This window comes from Gallus gallus, chromosome 11 (genome assembly GCF_016699485.2).
Source record: "Gallus gallus isolate bGalGal1 chromosome 11, bGalGal1.mat.broiler.GRCg7b, whole genome shotgun sequence".
Taxonomy (NCBI): Eukaryota; Metazoa; Chordata; class Aves; order Galliformes; family Phasianidae; genus Gallus; species Gallus gallus.
In genome coordinates, this window is record NC_052542.1 from 1,340,523 (window position 1) to 1,353,466 (window position 12,944).

The 12,944-nt window shown below is 56.2% G+C and overlaps 1 protein-coding gene across 3 annotated transcripts in view; it reads right to left on the minus strand.

Annotated features, from left to right (window-relative positions):
• Positions 1-9,223, minus strand: part of PLEKHG4 (pleckstrin homology and RhoGEF domain containing G4) — an 82,766-nt gene extending 73,543 nt beyond the window's left edge. Inside the window, exon 1 of one of the 3 annotated variants that reach the window (XM_015279197.3) lies at positions 7,648-9,223. In XM_015279197.3, coding sequence (XP_015134683.2) covers positions 7,648-7,713 — 66 coding nt within the window. In that variant the 5' untranslated portion in view covers positions 7,714-9,223. Of the gene's footprint in view, positions 1-948; positions 3,429-7,647 lie in introns of those variants that run through there. The other 2 variants (XM_015279198.4, XM_046899590.1) reach the window with 2 other exon arrangements.
• Between the last annotated feature and the right edge of the window lie 3,721 nt (positions 9,224-12,944).

Here is a 12,944-nt window from a genome sequence, read left to right on the forward strand (position 1 = left end):
TACCAGCGCTGACCACAGGGCCCCACAGAGGTCCCTTCCCATCGCATCCCCCCACGTGTGAGAGGAGCACACGTGTCTGTCCTCAGCTGGTGCCATTCCTCTCCACCTGAGCCCTTCGGTTCCACCCCAACCAATGGCTGCGGCCTGAGCCAGGGCTTCACCCTGGGCTTCCCAGACCAACAGTGAGATGTTCAATCTGAGCAGACAGAAGATTTTCAGATTCGCTCTGTGCTGCTTTGATCTTGATATTTCAGCTTGGCATCCAGCGAGTCAAGAAAACGGGATGTGCACACGACCCAGCAGGAACACTTACCCCAGGAAATGCCCAATCTTTTGTTCTTCTTGTGTTTTAATGAAAGACCAAACCAGCAAACAGGGATGGGGCACAGGGATATGGGCACATTCATTTGTGACCCTGAGCCGCAAGGCAGGTGTCATGCATGGCGCAGACGCACAGCCCCGAGCATCCCACCCATGCAAACAGGGCATCCCCCTTTATGTCATCATGTCTTTTGAGCACCAGGAGGAGGTCCATTTTAGCAATGGCCTTTCCTCATAGAACCACAGCCAGCGTGCAGTGCGCTGTAGCAGCCACAAAGGCAGTGCTATTCACTCTCCGAGCGTGCCTCTCCCATGGCTTATTTGGAAAGCCAGCACCTCCAGCACGCAGACCCTGCGACCACAAGGCAGCCCTGCCCTCCTGACAGCTTACAGACTGCCAGGGACAGCTCTGAGAGCGGCCAGGAGAGCTTTCCCACCCCAATGCCCACATGGAGCCAGATGAACCTCCTCCCTGCAGCTGAACCCTGCTCCCAGCAGGGCCATGGCCACGGAGCTGTGAGCTGCAGGATGCCAATTCTCAGAAGATAAGTGCTGACACTCAGGGTGTGCTCCCCTGTGGAAACCTGCAGCATCTCACCAGAAACACTCGATGCCTTGCATCCCTACCTGTTAGCAGTGCAGGTTATGTGATTGCTGGGCAGAGGTGTGTGGGTGCAGCTGGTCTGGCACCTGCAGACTCATTATTTTCACTGCTGCAAGGAGTCTTTTTGCACTGCAGCAAGGCACAGCACGGTCACCTTCCCAGCACAGATAGTCACCCGGAGGGGATGGCCTTCAGACCACTTCCATGTGCTCAGGACTACGCCTCTGGGCTCTGTCTGTGTTCCAAAACTCTTGCTCATTGCTTTGGCACAGAAATAAAGAAAGAAAATCCCAAACACTTAAAGTTCTTTGCGATTCCCAGACTCATTTCCTTCCCACCCAGAAGACATAAGGGGAGGATGACACAAAGACCGTCTTTTCTGCTGAAATCCCCCTCTCTTATCAGCACAGAGGTGCCACCTGAACTCATTTGCAGGAAGACACCAATATTTGCACAAGTTGGAATATACCCAGCAACCATTGGAAAGCAGCAATCTTCCCATCAAGGGTAGAAGAGCAGCCTCATAAGGCAGCCCGAGCAGCTTCCCGGAGATGAAGCTGTCCCTCAGCCTGGAGAGCAGGGCTGGGCCCACCACGGGTTGTTGCTCACTTTGCCTTTAGCCAACCTCCTCAGGAGCGCAGTCCTGCACTTGCTTGGGTGGCAACTGCTCCCCAGGAGAAGCAAAGCTGTGGCACTGTGGCCCAGCCATGTGCCTTGACCACCTCCTGTGCCCCAGCCAGCGGTCAGGGTGAAGTCCAGTCTCTCTCCCATGGAAGAGCGATCATTACTGGGGAGCATGAGCAGATCCCCAGCTGTGAAAGCCACAGTGTGATGAGGTTTCACAGTTGTAAAAGCCAGTTCTGGGGGAAGCGGGCACCTGTGCCCTAAGGTATCTTTGCCCATTTGGTGCTTCAGACACCCATCAGCTGCAGCAACACTACATACCATGCATGGAGAGTGGAGCATCCTTCACACTGATAGCAAAGAGTCACCTGCCTCGCACAGCTGGGCAGCCCCCAGCAGGAGCCAAGCCTCCAAGAGTCCCACAGGCCAACCCACATCCACTGAGATCCAAATCTTTTGCCTACAGGGTTTGGTTGGTTCACCAGGACACCAGAAGCTCAAGTCCAATGGAACAGCTTGTGGCTGCAGGAGTGGACAGGAGAGCCATGGGGTCCTTGGCAGAGGAGATGCAGGAAGCAAAGACGCAGGCCAAGGGAAGAGATGCAGGCCTGTCAGCTTAGCTGGCTGCAGAAACCAGGAGTTGGGCAACTCATCCTTTGATGAAAGCCAACGTACTCCAAGCCCAGAAGCTGGATTGAAGTGGCCAAGCAGCAACTCAAGCAAACAAAGCACCGGGAGGCAGTCTGGTCTGTGATTCCCAACCCCTGTGGGTGCATGGCATGTCCAGGCAGAGGGCTGCCCCACAGCCAATCCCAGGGAGATGGGGTGCTCTGCTGCCTGGCTGGTTTCTCAGCACTTTCTCTAAGTGTCCAGTGCCAGCTTTGGGCAGGGGAAAAGGAGCTCTGCCCTTCCCCAGGCTCTGCAAAGGGGCATTGCCCACAGCAGGACACCAACTCCAGCCCCGCATCCAAGCGGTGTGCCTGCTCTGCTCCATCCCAGCCCGTTTGCTGCAGGGCCCTGAGCAGCACCCCATGGGTGATCGGTGCCAGGAAGAGCCCCGTGTCCCCGCAGCCACCCCAGGGCTGGCACCCAAATAACGGGAGCAACGGGAAGCACCGGAGCACCGCTTCCCACCTCCGGCATCGCCCCGTCGCAGCTCCGTCCCACACAGCCCTGCTCCAGAGCCCTCCGCAGCCATTTCCTTACCATGTTCTCGGCCTCCTTTTTTCCCCCCTCACTTCCAAAAGTGGCTTTTTTTCTCTTTTTCCTCCATGTGTGCGACGGGGCGTCTCCTCTCCCCTCCGACGTGAACCGCTGAAGCACTTTGAGTCCCGGACTGTAATCCAAGCCCTCGCCGCCCCCAGCACAGCTCCAACTAATCTAACTCATGACACTACGGAGCAGGGGACCTCCAAGGTTTCTCTGACAGCCAACCCCAGTGCTCGGCAGTGGAGGGACATGGCGTGGGGTGCTGCCTCCCCCAGCCCCACAGAGACCTCGCTGGCCGATCCCTATGGCATCGCTGCTCCCCGCGCGTCCTTTGCCTGCTCAGCAGGGATGCTCTGTGGCACAGAGCTGCTATCGCCTGGGGAGATCCGAAGAACTGCTGGAGGAAAGCAAGTCCACTGCAGACATCCCAGGGAGGTGTCCAGCTTCTCAGGGAGCTTTCCAGCCCAAGTTTCTCCCCCACACTCCTCTTGGCTTTGCTTCGCTCTGAGTTCAGGGAGGATTCTCCGCTCTGCAAGATGCCGAGGAAGCGCTGAGGGTTGGGCAAAAACACTGAGAAATGAGCAAAGAGCACTGAGAAAAGCTGTTTTTCTAACTTCTGGAAGGGAAATGAGAGAGGCAGTGACCGCTTCAGGCAGCGGCAACAAACTGCATTGGGATCAGGCGAGAAGCACAGACCTCGCCCCCTCCCAGAGGAGGAAGTAATTTAACATGGCAAGTCTCTCCACCCCTCCATTAATTGTTTAAGATGGCCGAGGGCCAAAATACTGCCCCTGAGAGTGGGGAAGGTCACCGAGCAGGCAGGCAACAGCCTCCAGAAGCAACAACGGGAAAGGGCAGAGCCAGCAGGGAGGGGGAGGCAGGTGCCGGCACCCCAGGCCTGCTGGCACCCAGGGCACAGCGGGAAGCGACCCGGAGGAGAAGCTCTGAGGATGGGATGTGGGGCCGGGCTGCAGGATTTGGGATGACGTGAGCCTTGCTAGGGATGGACCTCCAAGACTGGAAGCCAGGGTGCTGGCACCCTGCTGCTGGTGACAGTGACACAAAGCAGTGCATGCCGAGGGGAACTCAGAGACTTACAGCAAGAGGGACCGCGTTCCCTGCAGGGACAGGTTCAGCAAGCTGGGCAGCAGCAGCTGCTGCCAAAGCCCTCTGATGCTGCAGCCAAGGGCAGCAAGGATGGATGACTGCAGGAGCTCAGTTTGCTTTCCTTAAGCAGAGAGGCCCTCCTAGATGGGATGCAACAGCAGGGTAGAGCAGCTGTATCACTGCTTAGCACATCTTCTGACGTCCTTACTGGCAGAGCCTTTCCCACGGCCATCGGCAGCTACTCGGCCCCTCCTTGCAGCAGTTCCCCACTGCAGGTTCCCCATGGACCTCCTGCCCACGCCAGGTGAGGTCAGGCTGGGTGAAGGACAGCATCCCTGAGATGCAGAGGGGATCGCAACCACCCAGTCGTTACCATCCCCAGCATCCAAAAAGGAATCCGTAATCCGGCCTCTGCGTGCAGAGAGCCCTTCCCTCCTTGTCAAATCCACAGCAGAAGGATGAGGAATCCTCCCAAGCAGAGCCTCTAAGTGCAGACTTCAGCATCTGCACGAGGCTACGTTTGCAAAGCAGCTTTGCCCTTCTTTTGTTCCCCAAAGAACATCTCCCAGCTCATGACCACAGCTCCAGCAGGTGCTGGAAGCATCCCCATGGGCTGTCCCCACACTGAGAAGGGCAGCAGAGAGCACTGTCTGTGCAGGACACGTGGCATCCAGCTGGCTGTGACAAGTGCTAGCAGAGATGCTGAGCTGTTCTACTAACAGCTCCAGGAGAGCAGCTATCAGCTCTTCTCACCCCTGGGAGCACAAAGTTGGCTTCTCCTGCAGCCCCAGTCGGCAGCAGGCTTAAGGCATTATCAAACCACCTAACTGCAGCTCTTTGAGAGTCAGGCAGAGAGGGGGGGCAGCTCTGGGCACTGTGTAGGAGTCTGCAGCATCCCCCTAAGCACAGACAAGGAGGGCACAACGTAAGTGCACGCACACACCTCAAATCCAGTTTCCATCACGTTTTCCACCTCTATGACCAGGTATAGAGCCAGATGCAACCCAGACCATCAGCCAACACTTGCTAACCCGGTGCTACTCATACTATGCACATGATTTTTGAAGTGCAGCAGATGTCTTAGCCACGGATATGACGACAGAGAGCCCTGTGCAAGTTCCCAGGCCAACACCACATGAAATTTAATGGTTCTGTGTGCAGAAGCAGTGCGGGAAGGGGCTGTCTAACAGGAGAGCAGCTCAGCATCTTCCCCCATTCCAGCTTCCACTCACCCATTGCAGCCAACGGCAGTGATGTGATTTCCTGTGCCACAGTGCAGTGCTGCAGGGAACATCGTGGTGCTGTTTACTCTTGGCTGGATCCTAATATAGATAATTTTTTCTTAACTGCAAAGCGGCCTCTCCCTCGTCTGCTGCACTGGAGATCTGTTTCTTCCACCAGCACATGGCAGCCAGCTGCAGCCAGCACTCCAGTGGGTGTTGAACAGCCCCTTGAGTGTGGTGCACAACAATGCCACGCTTGTTCCCCAACACAGGCTCATACTGTCTCCTCTCAGAGCAGCTCCTCACTCTTACGCGAGCCCTGTGGTTTCCTCGGGTTGAACATTAATTGCTGATGCTGGTGCAGAAGTCTGCTGTCGGCCAGGAAGGGGTGAGGAAGTGGCCAGGAGCCCCTGGCACCAAGCAGCCTGCCCAAAGCGTTGGCTGGGCCAACCACAAGGATCCAGGTGCTTTGCACGGACCCACAGGCAGTTTTACACTGGGGGAACCACTCTGGCACCCGGTAGTGGGGTTCTGCTTGATATTTCCCCTTTTCTGGACCCGGGTTCTGGAGCTGCAGTGCTATCAAAGTGCCTGCTGAGGCCCCAGGTAGACAGGAAGAGAGCACTTTGCTTTGAGCCCCTGCTATTAGAGGTCTGCTTCTCAGTTGTGCAAAGCAGGGAGAGCTCAGTACTGCTACCAACAGGACTCAGCTGTTCTGGAGGAGACACAGATGTTTTGGATGCCAGATAAGGACATCTTCTGACCTAGGGGAAGTTGCGCAATGCAAGCTAGACAGTCTCCCTGCAGCAGCCAGCAGCTCGCAGCAAAACACCCCATGCACTCCACGTTAACTCAGCATGAACAGCAGTGTCATACTCTGCACAGGGAGCTTCCCATGTCTACGGCCACCTCCAGGGGCAAGGAGAGCCCAGGAGCAGGTGGTGGCAGACCAGATGACTCCAAACCCACTTCCATGCATCTGCTGCACCAGGGCTCTCCGCCACCTCCCACATCCACACACATGGCTGTGCAGATGTCCCATGGGTTAAGCTGTGCACTCAAAGCACAGCTTCATCACGTTATGATCCCAGCAAGCCACCCACTGTGAACCCCGTCAGCTTGTAGGGACATGGGAAGCCACCAAGAAGCAGCATCAGATCCTGCTTAGCACAAGCAGGTGCCTTAAGACCAGTGATGGATGTTTCATCTGACTAAACCTATTTCAAGTAAACAAGTGCTGCAAGCAGCCCTCAGCACCATCAACACTGCAGGACTGAGCTACTCCTCTCCCCATTAGGAACATAAAGAGAGAGCGAAATGCGGCTTAATAATATTCAAACCTTTATTTCAGATCACAAGCAAAGCAGGCCTTGGCTCCACAAGAGTACCTCTTGGTTTAACTAATTAATTTGATAATCCTCTATTTGGAACCCTCAAGAGACGTTCAGCCTTGAAAGCAAGTAATTACCTCTAAGTGGCAACCTCTTTGTGAGGCCCAGCCTGATCAGGAAAAAAGTGTCTTAAGCCAGAAATATAATCACAGTGTGATTTCCCAGAAGGGCTGGATAAGAGAGACGTAACAACAGCTGGTCACAATCACAACCTCAAGACACAAGAGCCACTCAATTACCAGGTCTCCAGTTTACGCTTCAAGAAGCCATTCAGTGCCACACGCAAACCTGGCATGCAGGCAACCAGCAGGAAGCTTTACAGGAGATGATTTGTGTTTCTTGGCTGCTTCAGAACCCACCGCCATCTCTGCTTAGATAAGGGCAGCCTGAAAGCCACCCATCTCTCTCCAGATCTCACAAACTTAGTAGCATGGAACAGTCATCTGTTTACCTACCCATGCTAATGAGCCCTGCTGGCAGCGGTGCTGCGTGATATTCAATCCCAGCAGTGTATGTTTACTGTACTCTCAGACTGCTCAGCTCAAAGCTAGACATGCCCATGGGCACCTCCGCCCTTCCTGGCCCAGCCTGGCAGGGCTCTGTCCCCCAGACACGGAGCACAGGGGCTCTCAGCTTCTTCAAACAGGGTCCTTGGTCACGGCTGCCAGGGCCCGCTCCTCCTTCCAGGTTTGTGTGACAGAGCACAGGGTGGAAGGATGGATGCCCTCCACCCCCCATGCTTCTGAACCACTAGCTCTTGTGCCACCTCCCTGTGCCCAGCTCACACGAGTACCTTCAACACGAGAAGCAGAAAGAGCCCTCACCAAAGCGCCCAGTAGGTGCTGAGCAGCAAGAGAACTAGGCAAGCACTGAGACACACACTTCTGGGCATCCCAAAAGTGATTCAAAATGCAGTTATACCCAGCTAGGAGGGAAGGGTTCCAGCTATAAGACCTTGCTCCAGAGAAAGAGAGATCCACCAACCACTGATTTGTGCCCACCACAGCTTGGGCACTCAGCGGGGTCAGCACCAGGGGCTACCCAGTACCCCAAGAACACAGGACCACAACACTCCCATCAACCCGCTCCAGGAGCTCTGACCCCACAGACTACCATCCCTACAGGATGAGCATCGTGCCCCAACCAACCCCCCCAACCCTTCACTTACATCCAGCACTTGCAGAGCAGCCTGCACCCAGCAGATCCCAGCAGATCCTGCAAACCATTCTCCCATGGCAGAGCCTCTCTGGAGAGAAGGAAAGCTCTCACCTCCCTGCAGTCTGCTCCTCCCGAGCAGAGGGAGAAGCAGCTGGGTTAGACCTGCACTCACTGAGGCAGAGCAATCGCCTCAAGGTGCAGCTCCAGCTGTGGGCATGTAATCAGTGCTTTACAGAGCTGCATGGGCGTTCCCTGAGACCAGCTCTAACTTTGCCTGTGTTCAGCTGGGCTGAGCACTGCCTGCTGAGCACATGCCAGTCCCACCACTGGTCCTCCAGGTGCTTCCTACAGCACTTTTAATCCTGCTGGTATTCCTAGCAGGGGAACAGCAACCTCCCCAGAGCTGACCTCCTCAGTGCAGGTGTGGGCTTTGCCTTCCTCCAGCCTTACCAGCTGGCACTGAAGTCAGAGATCTAGTTCCTCCATCTCAGCCTCAACTGAGCAGCTCCACAAGGCTCCAGGCTGAGGTTGAAACAACTTAGCAGTAGGCATGCAGCAGTTGTTTGGGGGGGTCTCCCCAGGGGAGTCTGTAGCCCCCTGTGCTGACTGCAGCTCTAGAGGCCCGAAGGGGATGGGAAGGCTCCCTGGGCACCCGCCTGCTCCATGTTGAAGGTAGCTGGCAATTAGAGGAGCGAACCTTAGGGAATGCCTGCAGCAGGACACATGGCAGGGAACCACAGCAGATGGACATGGAGCATAGTGGGCTCCTGGAAGAGGTTGTGGGTGCTACACCAGAAGACCTTTGCTCTCCATGTAAAGCACCTCCTTGGCACCAGGGCTAAAGAGCACTACTAAGTTAGCAAATAAAGCTTGAGATAGGTGAAGGAAGGGGACTCGTGCCCCTTCCCTCCTTGTCATTGGTCTCTCCCCTTTTCCCCTCATCTCTTCTCCATCAGGGCTGCTGTGCTTGTGGATCTCTGCTCCCACATCATTTAGATTGGAGCTAAGGAAAAGTTCTTCACACTCAGGGCGGTGAGGCAGCGGCACAGGCTGCACAGAGAGGTGGCGGTGCCCCATCCCTGCAGACAGCCGAGGTCAGGGAATGGGGCTCTGAGCACTGCTGGAGCTGTGGGTGTCCCTGCTCAGTGCAGGGAGTGGGAGCAGACGGCCTTTAAGGTCCCTTCTGATGCCAAGGATTCTGTGATGATTCTCTGATGGGAGCAGGGTACAGCCAGCACGGGAGGGGGACCAGCAGGCTCAGATTTAGCAGAGATCAATCACATTATACTGGGTGCATCAAGGAAAGCCAGGTTACAGGTGTCTGTGAGACTGATGCTCCTCCTATCCCTTGACTGTCCCATCCAGACACCCCCTCCATGCCAAGTCCAAGGAGCAGAGCAAGCACCAGGCCTACACACAGCACTGACAGGGACAGCATGGGAGCCCGCAGTGCCCCTGGGGCACCATTTCCCAACCGTCCCCTCACAACCCACACAGGACTACATGCAGATATCCACACATCCCCCCATCGGTAGAGGCCCAGCCGCCATCTTGCCCCGCTTCGGGCAGGCCGCATCCCCGGGCTCGCGTGGAGGCGGCAGCCCGGGCCGAGGCCGCGGTCCGGGGCGACACCTGCCGGCCGTGCCGGGGCTTCGGCCGGGGCCTGCCTCGGAGCTGAGGGCTGGGCCCCCAACCGGTCCCTCCATCCCGGGGGGGAACCAGCCTCTCTCCTCCCACCCCTCTGTCCTGCAGGGCCGCATTGATTCTGGCTGCCCACACCTCCCTGCTAGCATTGTGCCCACCCGCCTCAGCACAGAGGCCCCATGCAATTAGGCTGGTGGGTGTTAATTATAATCCCGGGTCAGCGGCCCAGACGGAGGCAGCTAGGCTGACCTAGGGCTGCATGCAGGGCAATCTCTTGTCAAGCAGCACAGCAGGGGGCCTGTCTATAATTAAATGAGGAATGGTAATTAGTTTATTAGCCGCTGACCTTGTGCACGGCCCCTCCTGCCGGCACCTCATAGAACAGAATCACCGAATCATTAAGGGTGGAAAAGACAGATACGATCCCCAAGCCCAACCCCAGCCCACCCCCACCATGCCCGCTGCCCACATCCCTCAGTGCCACATCCCCACGGCTCTGGGACACCTCCATGGATGGGGACTCCCCCACTCCCTGGGCAGCTGTGCCAGCACTCTCTCTGTCAGAGAAGCAATTGTTCCCAATACCCAACCTGACCCCCCCCAGGTGCAACTCAAGGCCATCACTCTCATCACTGTCACCTGGAAGCAGAGGCTGAACCCCCCCTCCCCCCCCCCCCCAGTCTTGTTGGAGCTCACACAGTTGGCCTCAGCCCACTGATCCAGCACATCCAGATCCCCTTGCAGGGCCTTCCTACCCTCAGGCAGAGGATCGCTTTCTCCTAACGTGGTGTCATCTGCAAACCTACTGAGGGTGCACTCAGTCTCCTCATCCAGATTGTCAATCAAGATATTAAACAGGACAGGCCCCAGTCCCGACCTCTGGGGAACACCACTCATGACCGGCCGCCGGCTGGCTGTAACTCCATTCCCACCACTCTCTGGTCCCAACCCTCCAGCCAGACTTTTACCCAGTGAAGAATACACCTGTCCAAGCCACGGGTTGCCAATTTGCACGTGAACTTTCTGCCTCTTCGTACTGCAGAGTGCAAATAATCAGGTCTGTGGGCAGCTAGCCCACTCCCACCCTGCCTCCCAGTCAATACTTGGCACCCCACAGCTGCCCCATTTCTGGTCAAGCACAGCGGCACCTCAGGGGGCAGCGCGTGTGTGGAGGCTTTCTGCCCTCGTAAAGGTTTGGGGCAGTTTAGTTGCTCTTTGCTAAGTGAAGCCCTGCGTGGAGGTGGATTTGTAGACAAATCCAAGCACAGTGAGCTAGCTGGTTGACTTTCTTTGCTCTTTATGGCACATTGTAATTTCCTGTTTGCTTCAAAAGCTATTCTTGCAAAGGAGAAAGAAAAAAAAACCCAAAAGAACGAAATCAAACATTTATAACAATTCTGTCTGTTCCTTAGCAGGAGAAAACAAAGATCAGAGCGAGCTCTCAGAGGTCACCAGCTAATTCTGCTATTTAGCCAACGCGCTTTCCCTGCACAATGCAGCCCTCCTGCAGCAGGCTGGCTTAATCTGCTTACTCAGCCGGTGCTTTCAGCCCAGGAAAACAAAGGCTCGTGTTCCTAGAGTGGTCAGCTCCCAGGAGTCAGCCCCCACACCTCAGCATGAAGAAACACAGCACATTCTGGGCCTGGGTGTTTGCTTTCATTGTTTTCTTTTTGGATTACCTTCCCAAAGCTTTTGCTAGCAGGAGAAGGTCGAGAAAGCCACAGAAAATATTTCTATATGTGTGCGCATATGTGGTAGATGAGATGGAATATCCTGGCTGTAGGAGCTGGGGGTGTCTGGAAAAGCAAAGCTCTAATGGGCCCTCCACCATCAGCAGTGAGGGCTCAGTGGGGCTGCAGGAGGAGGAGGCCAATGCATGTGCACTGACCACCCGAACACAGCAGTGGGACCCCACGGCAAGAGGAAGGGGCACCTTGCCCTTTTGAAGCCCTTCTCCGCAGCCCATCTCCTAGGACATGCCCACAGTCTTGGGACTACCGATCACACCAGCTCCATGGGTACCACCTCCCCGCTGTGTCCTCAGCTCCCACCCACTCCAGCTCACCTGACACAGGTCCCGTTTACCCACGGGGCAGCTGGGATGTGTGGCGTGGGATGCCAGAAGGTGAGGTGAGAGGAGCTTCGATGGCTTCTTCAGGGCTCTTTGCCTTCCTTGTGGCTGTGGAGTAGATCACGACTTTAGGATCTGGGACGCTCATGAAATCGAAGCCCGCACACTTCAGCATCCATCCTGGCTGCTTTTTAAAAGTCCCCAGGGCAGCAGCCTGGCCACGCAGTCCTCCAGAGCAGGGAGTCCCACTGCTGCGTCTGCTCCTCCAGGCAAAAGCAGAGAAATCCGAACCACGCAGAGGGGTGTGGATCACCCCACCCAGCTTCTGCCGGCCTGCAGAGCCCACTGGTCCGTCTGTCCTCAGCCCATCTGCACTGCAGCTCGCTCCCCTGCACACTGGGATGCAAGGAGAGGGAAGCTTGCTGCGAGAAGGCACGGGTGAGCCAAGGAGCTGGCTCGACACACGACGGGGGGGTGCAGCACGAAGCATAAAGGCAGCAGCTCTGCCGTCCTGGCTGCTCTGCCCTGGAACGCAGCATGGGAACCACTGCCCAGTGCAAATCTGTTCCTCATTATCGTCCCCGGCTGCTGACTGATGCCGGCTCAGTCACCGACGACGTGCCTTTCAGCCTAGGATGGCTCACATCCATCAGACAGGCGACTTTTGGGGGGCAGTTTGGGGCTGGCATCCATCCCTCCAAGGTAATTCAGGGCTGACAGTGAGTCGTCACCTTCACGATAGGCTTTTGGTGAAGGCAGGGGGCAGGGGTGACTGCAGGAGAGAGGGGATGCAGCGGTGGCACTGTGGCAGCAGGATGCCCTGGGCCTTATCCCCAGTGGTGGCTGGTGGCCACAGAGTGATGATGAGTTGCCACCATGCCATCCTCTATCAGATCACTGGCAGGTTTGGGCACCAAGAGCTTGGTAGAGCTACGCGGTGGTAGATCTGGCACTGAAACACGCCTGGGGCGGGTAGGTTCCTGTATGAACTGGATGGATTGGGATGGGTTCTTCATGGCGCTTCTCCTTCACACCCTCTGACCCTCCTGAAGCAGCCTCCAAACAGTGGGGTTTGGTTGGGTCACAACAGACCTGCTGCTCGGCCTGAAAATAGGTGATGTGAGGTTGTGGCTGTGCAACTCCGTGGGCAGAAGGTGGATACAGGATGGAACGTGCAGATAGCTCATCCCAAACAGGCCAGAGGGGAAGCCAGCTCCTTCCCATCTGCAAGAGCATTCAGGGTACTGCCTGGGGACATCAGCAATCCTACAGAGCAGTGGAGGATCCTGTGTTGCCAATTGCATGTCCCACCACCTAGTAAAAACCCTCCCCATCCTCTCCATCAGCATCCCATAACACCGACCAGAAGCAGCCAATCACAGCTCCCAGGCTTGTCTTGGCCCCAGGAAATGAGTTACAGGAGGGTGGGAGCTGAGTGCCCACACGAGCAGTCAGGAGCAGAATGGAACAATGAATGGACTGAGGTCTCTAAAACGTGTCCACCCACATATGGTCAGCCTGAACGCCTTGCCTGAATTCGCGTTTGCCTTCCCACTGTTCTCACGCGTATGGCCAAGGGCTCTGCTGTGATT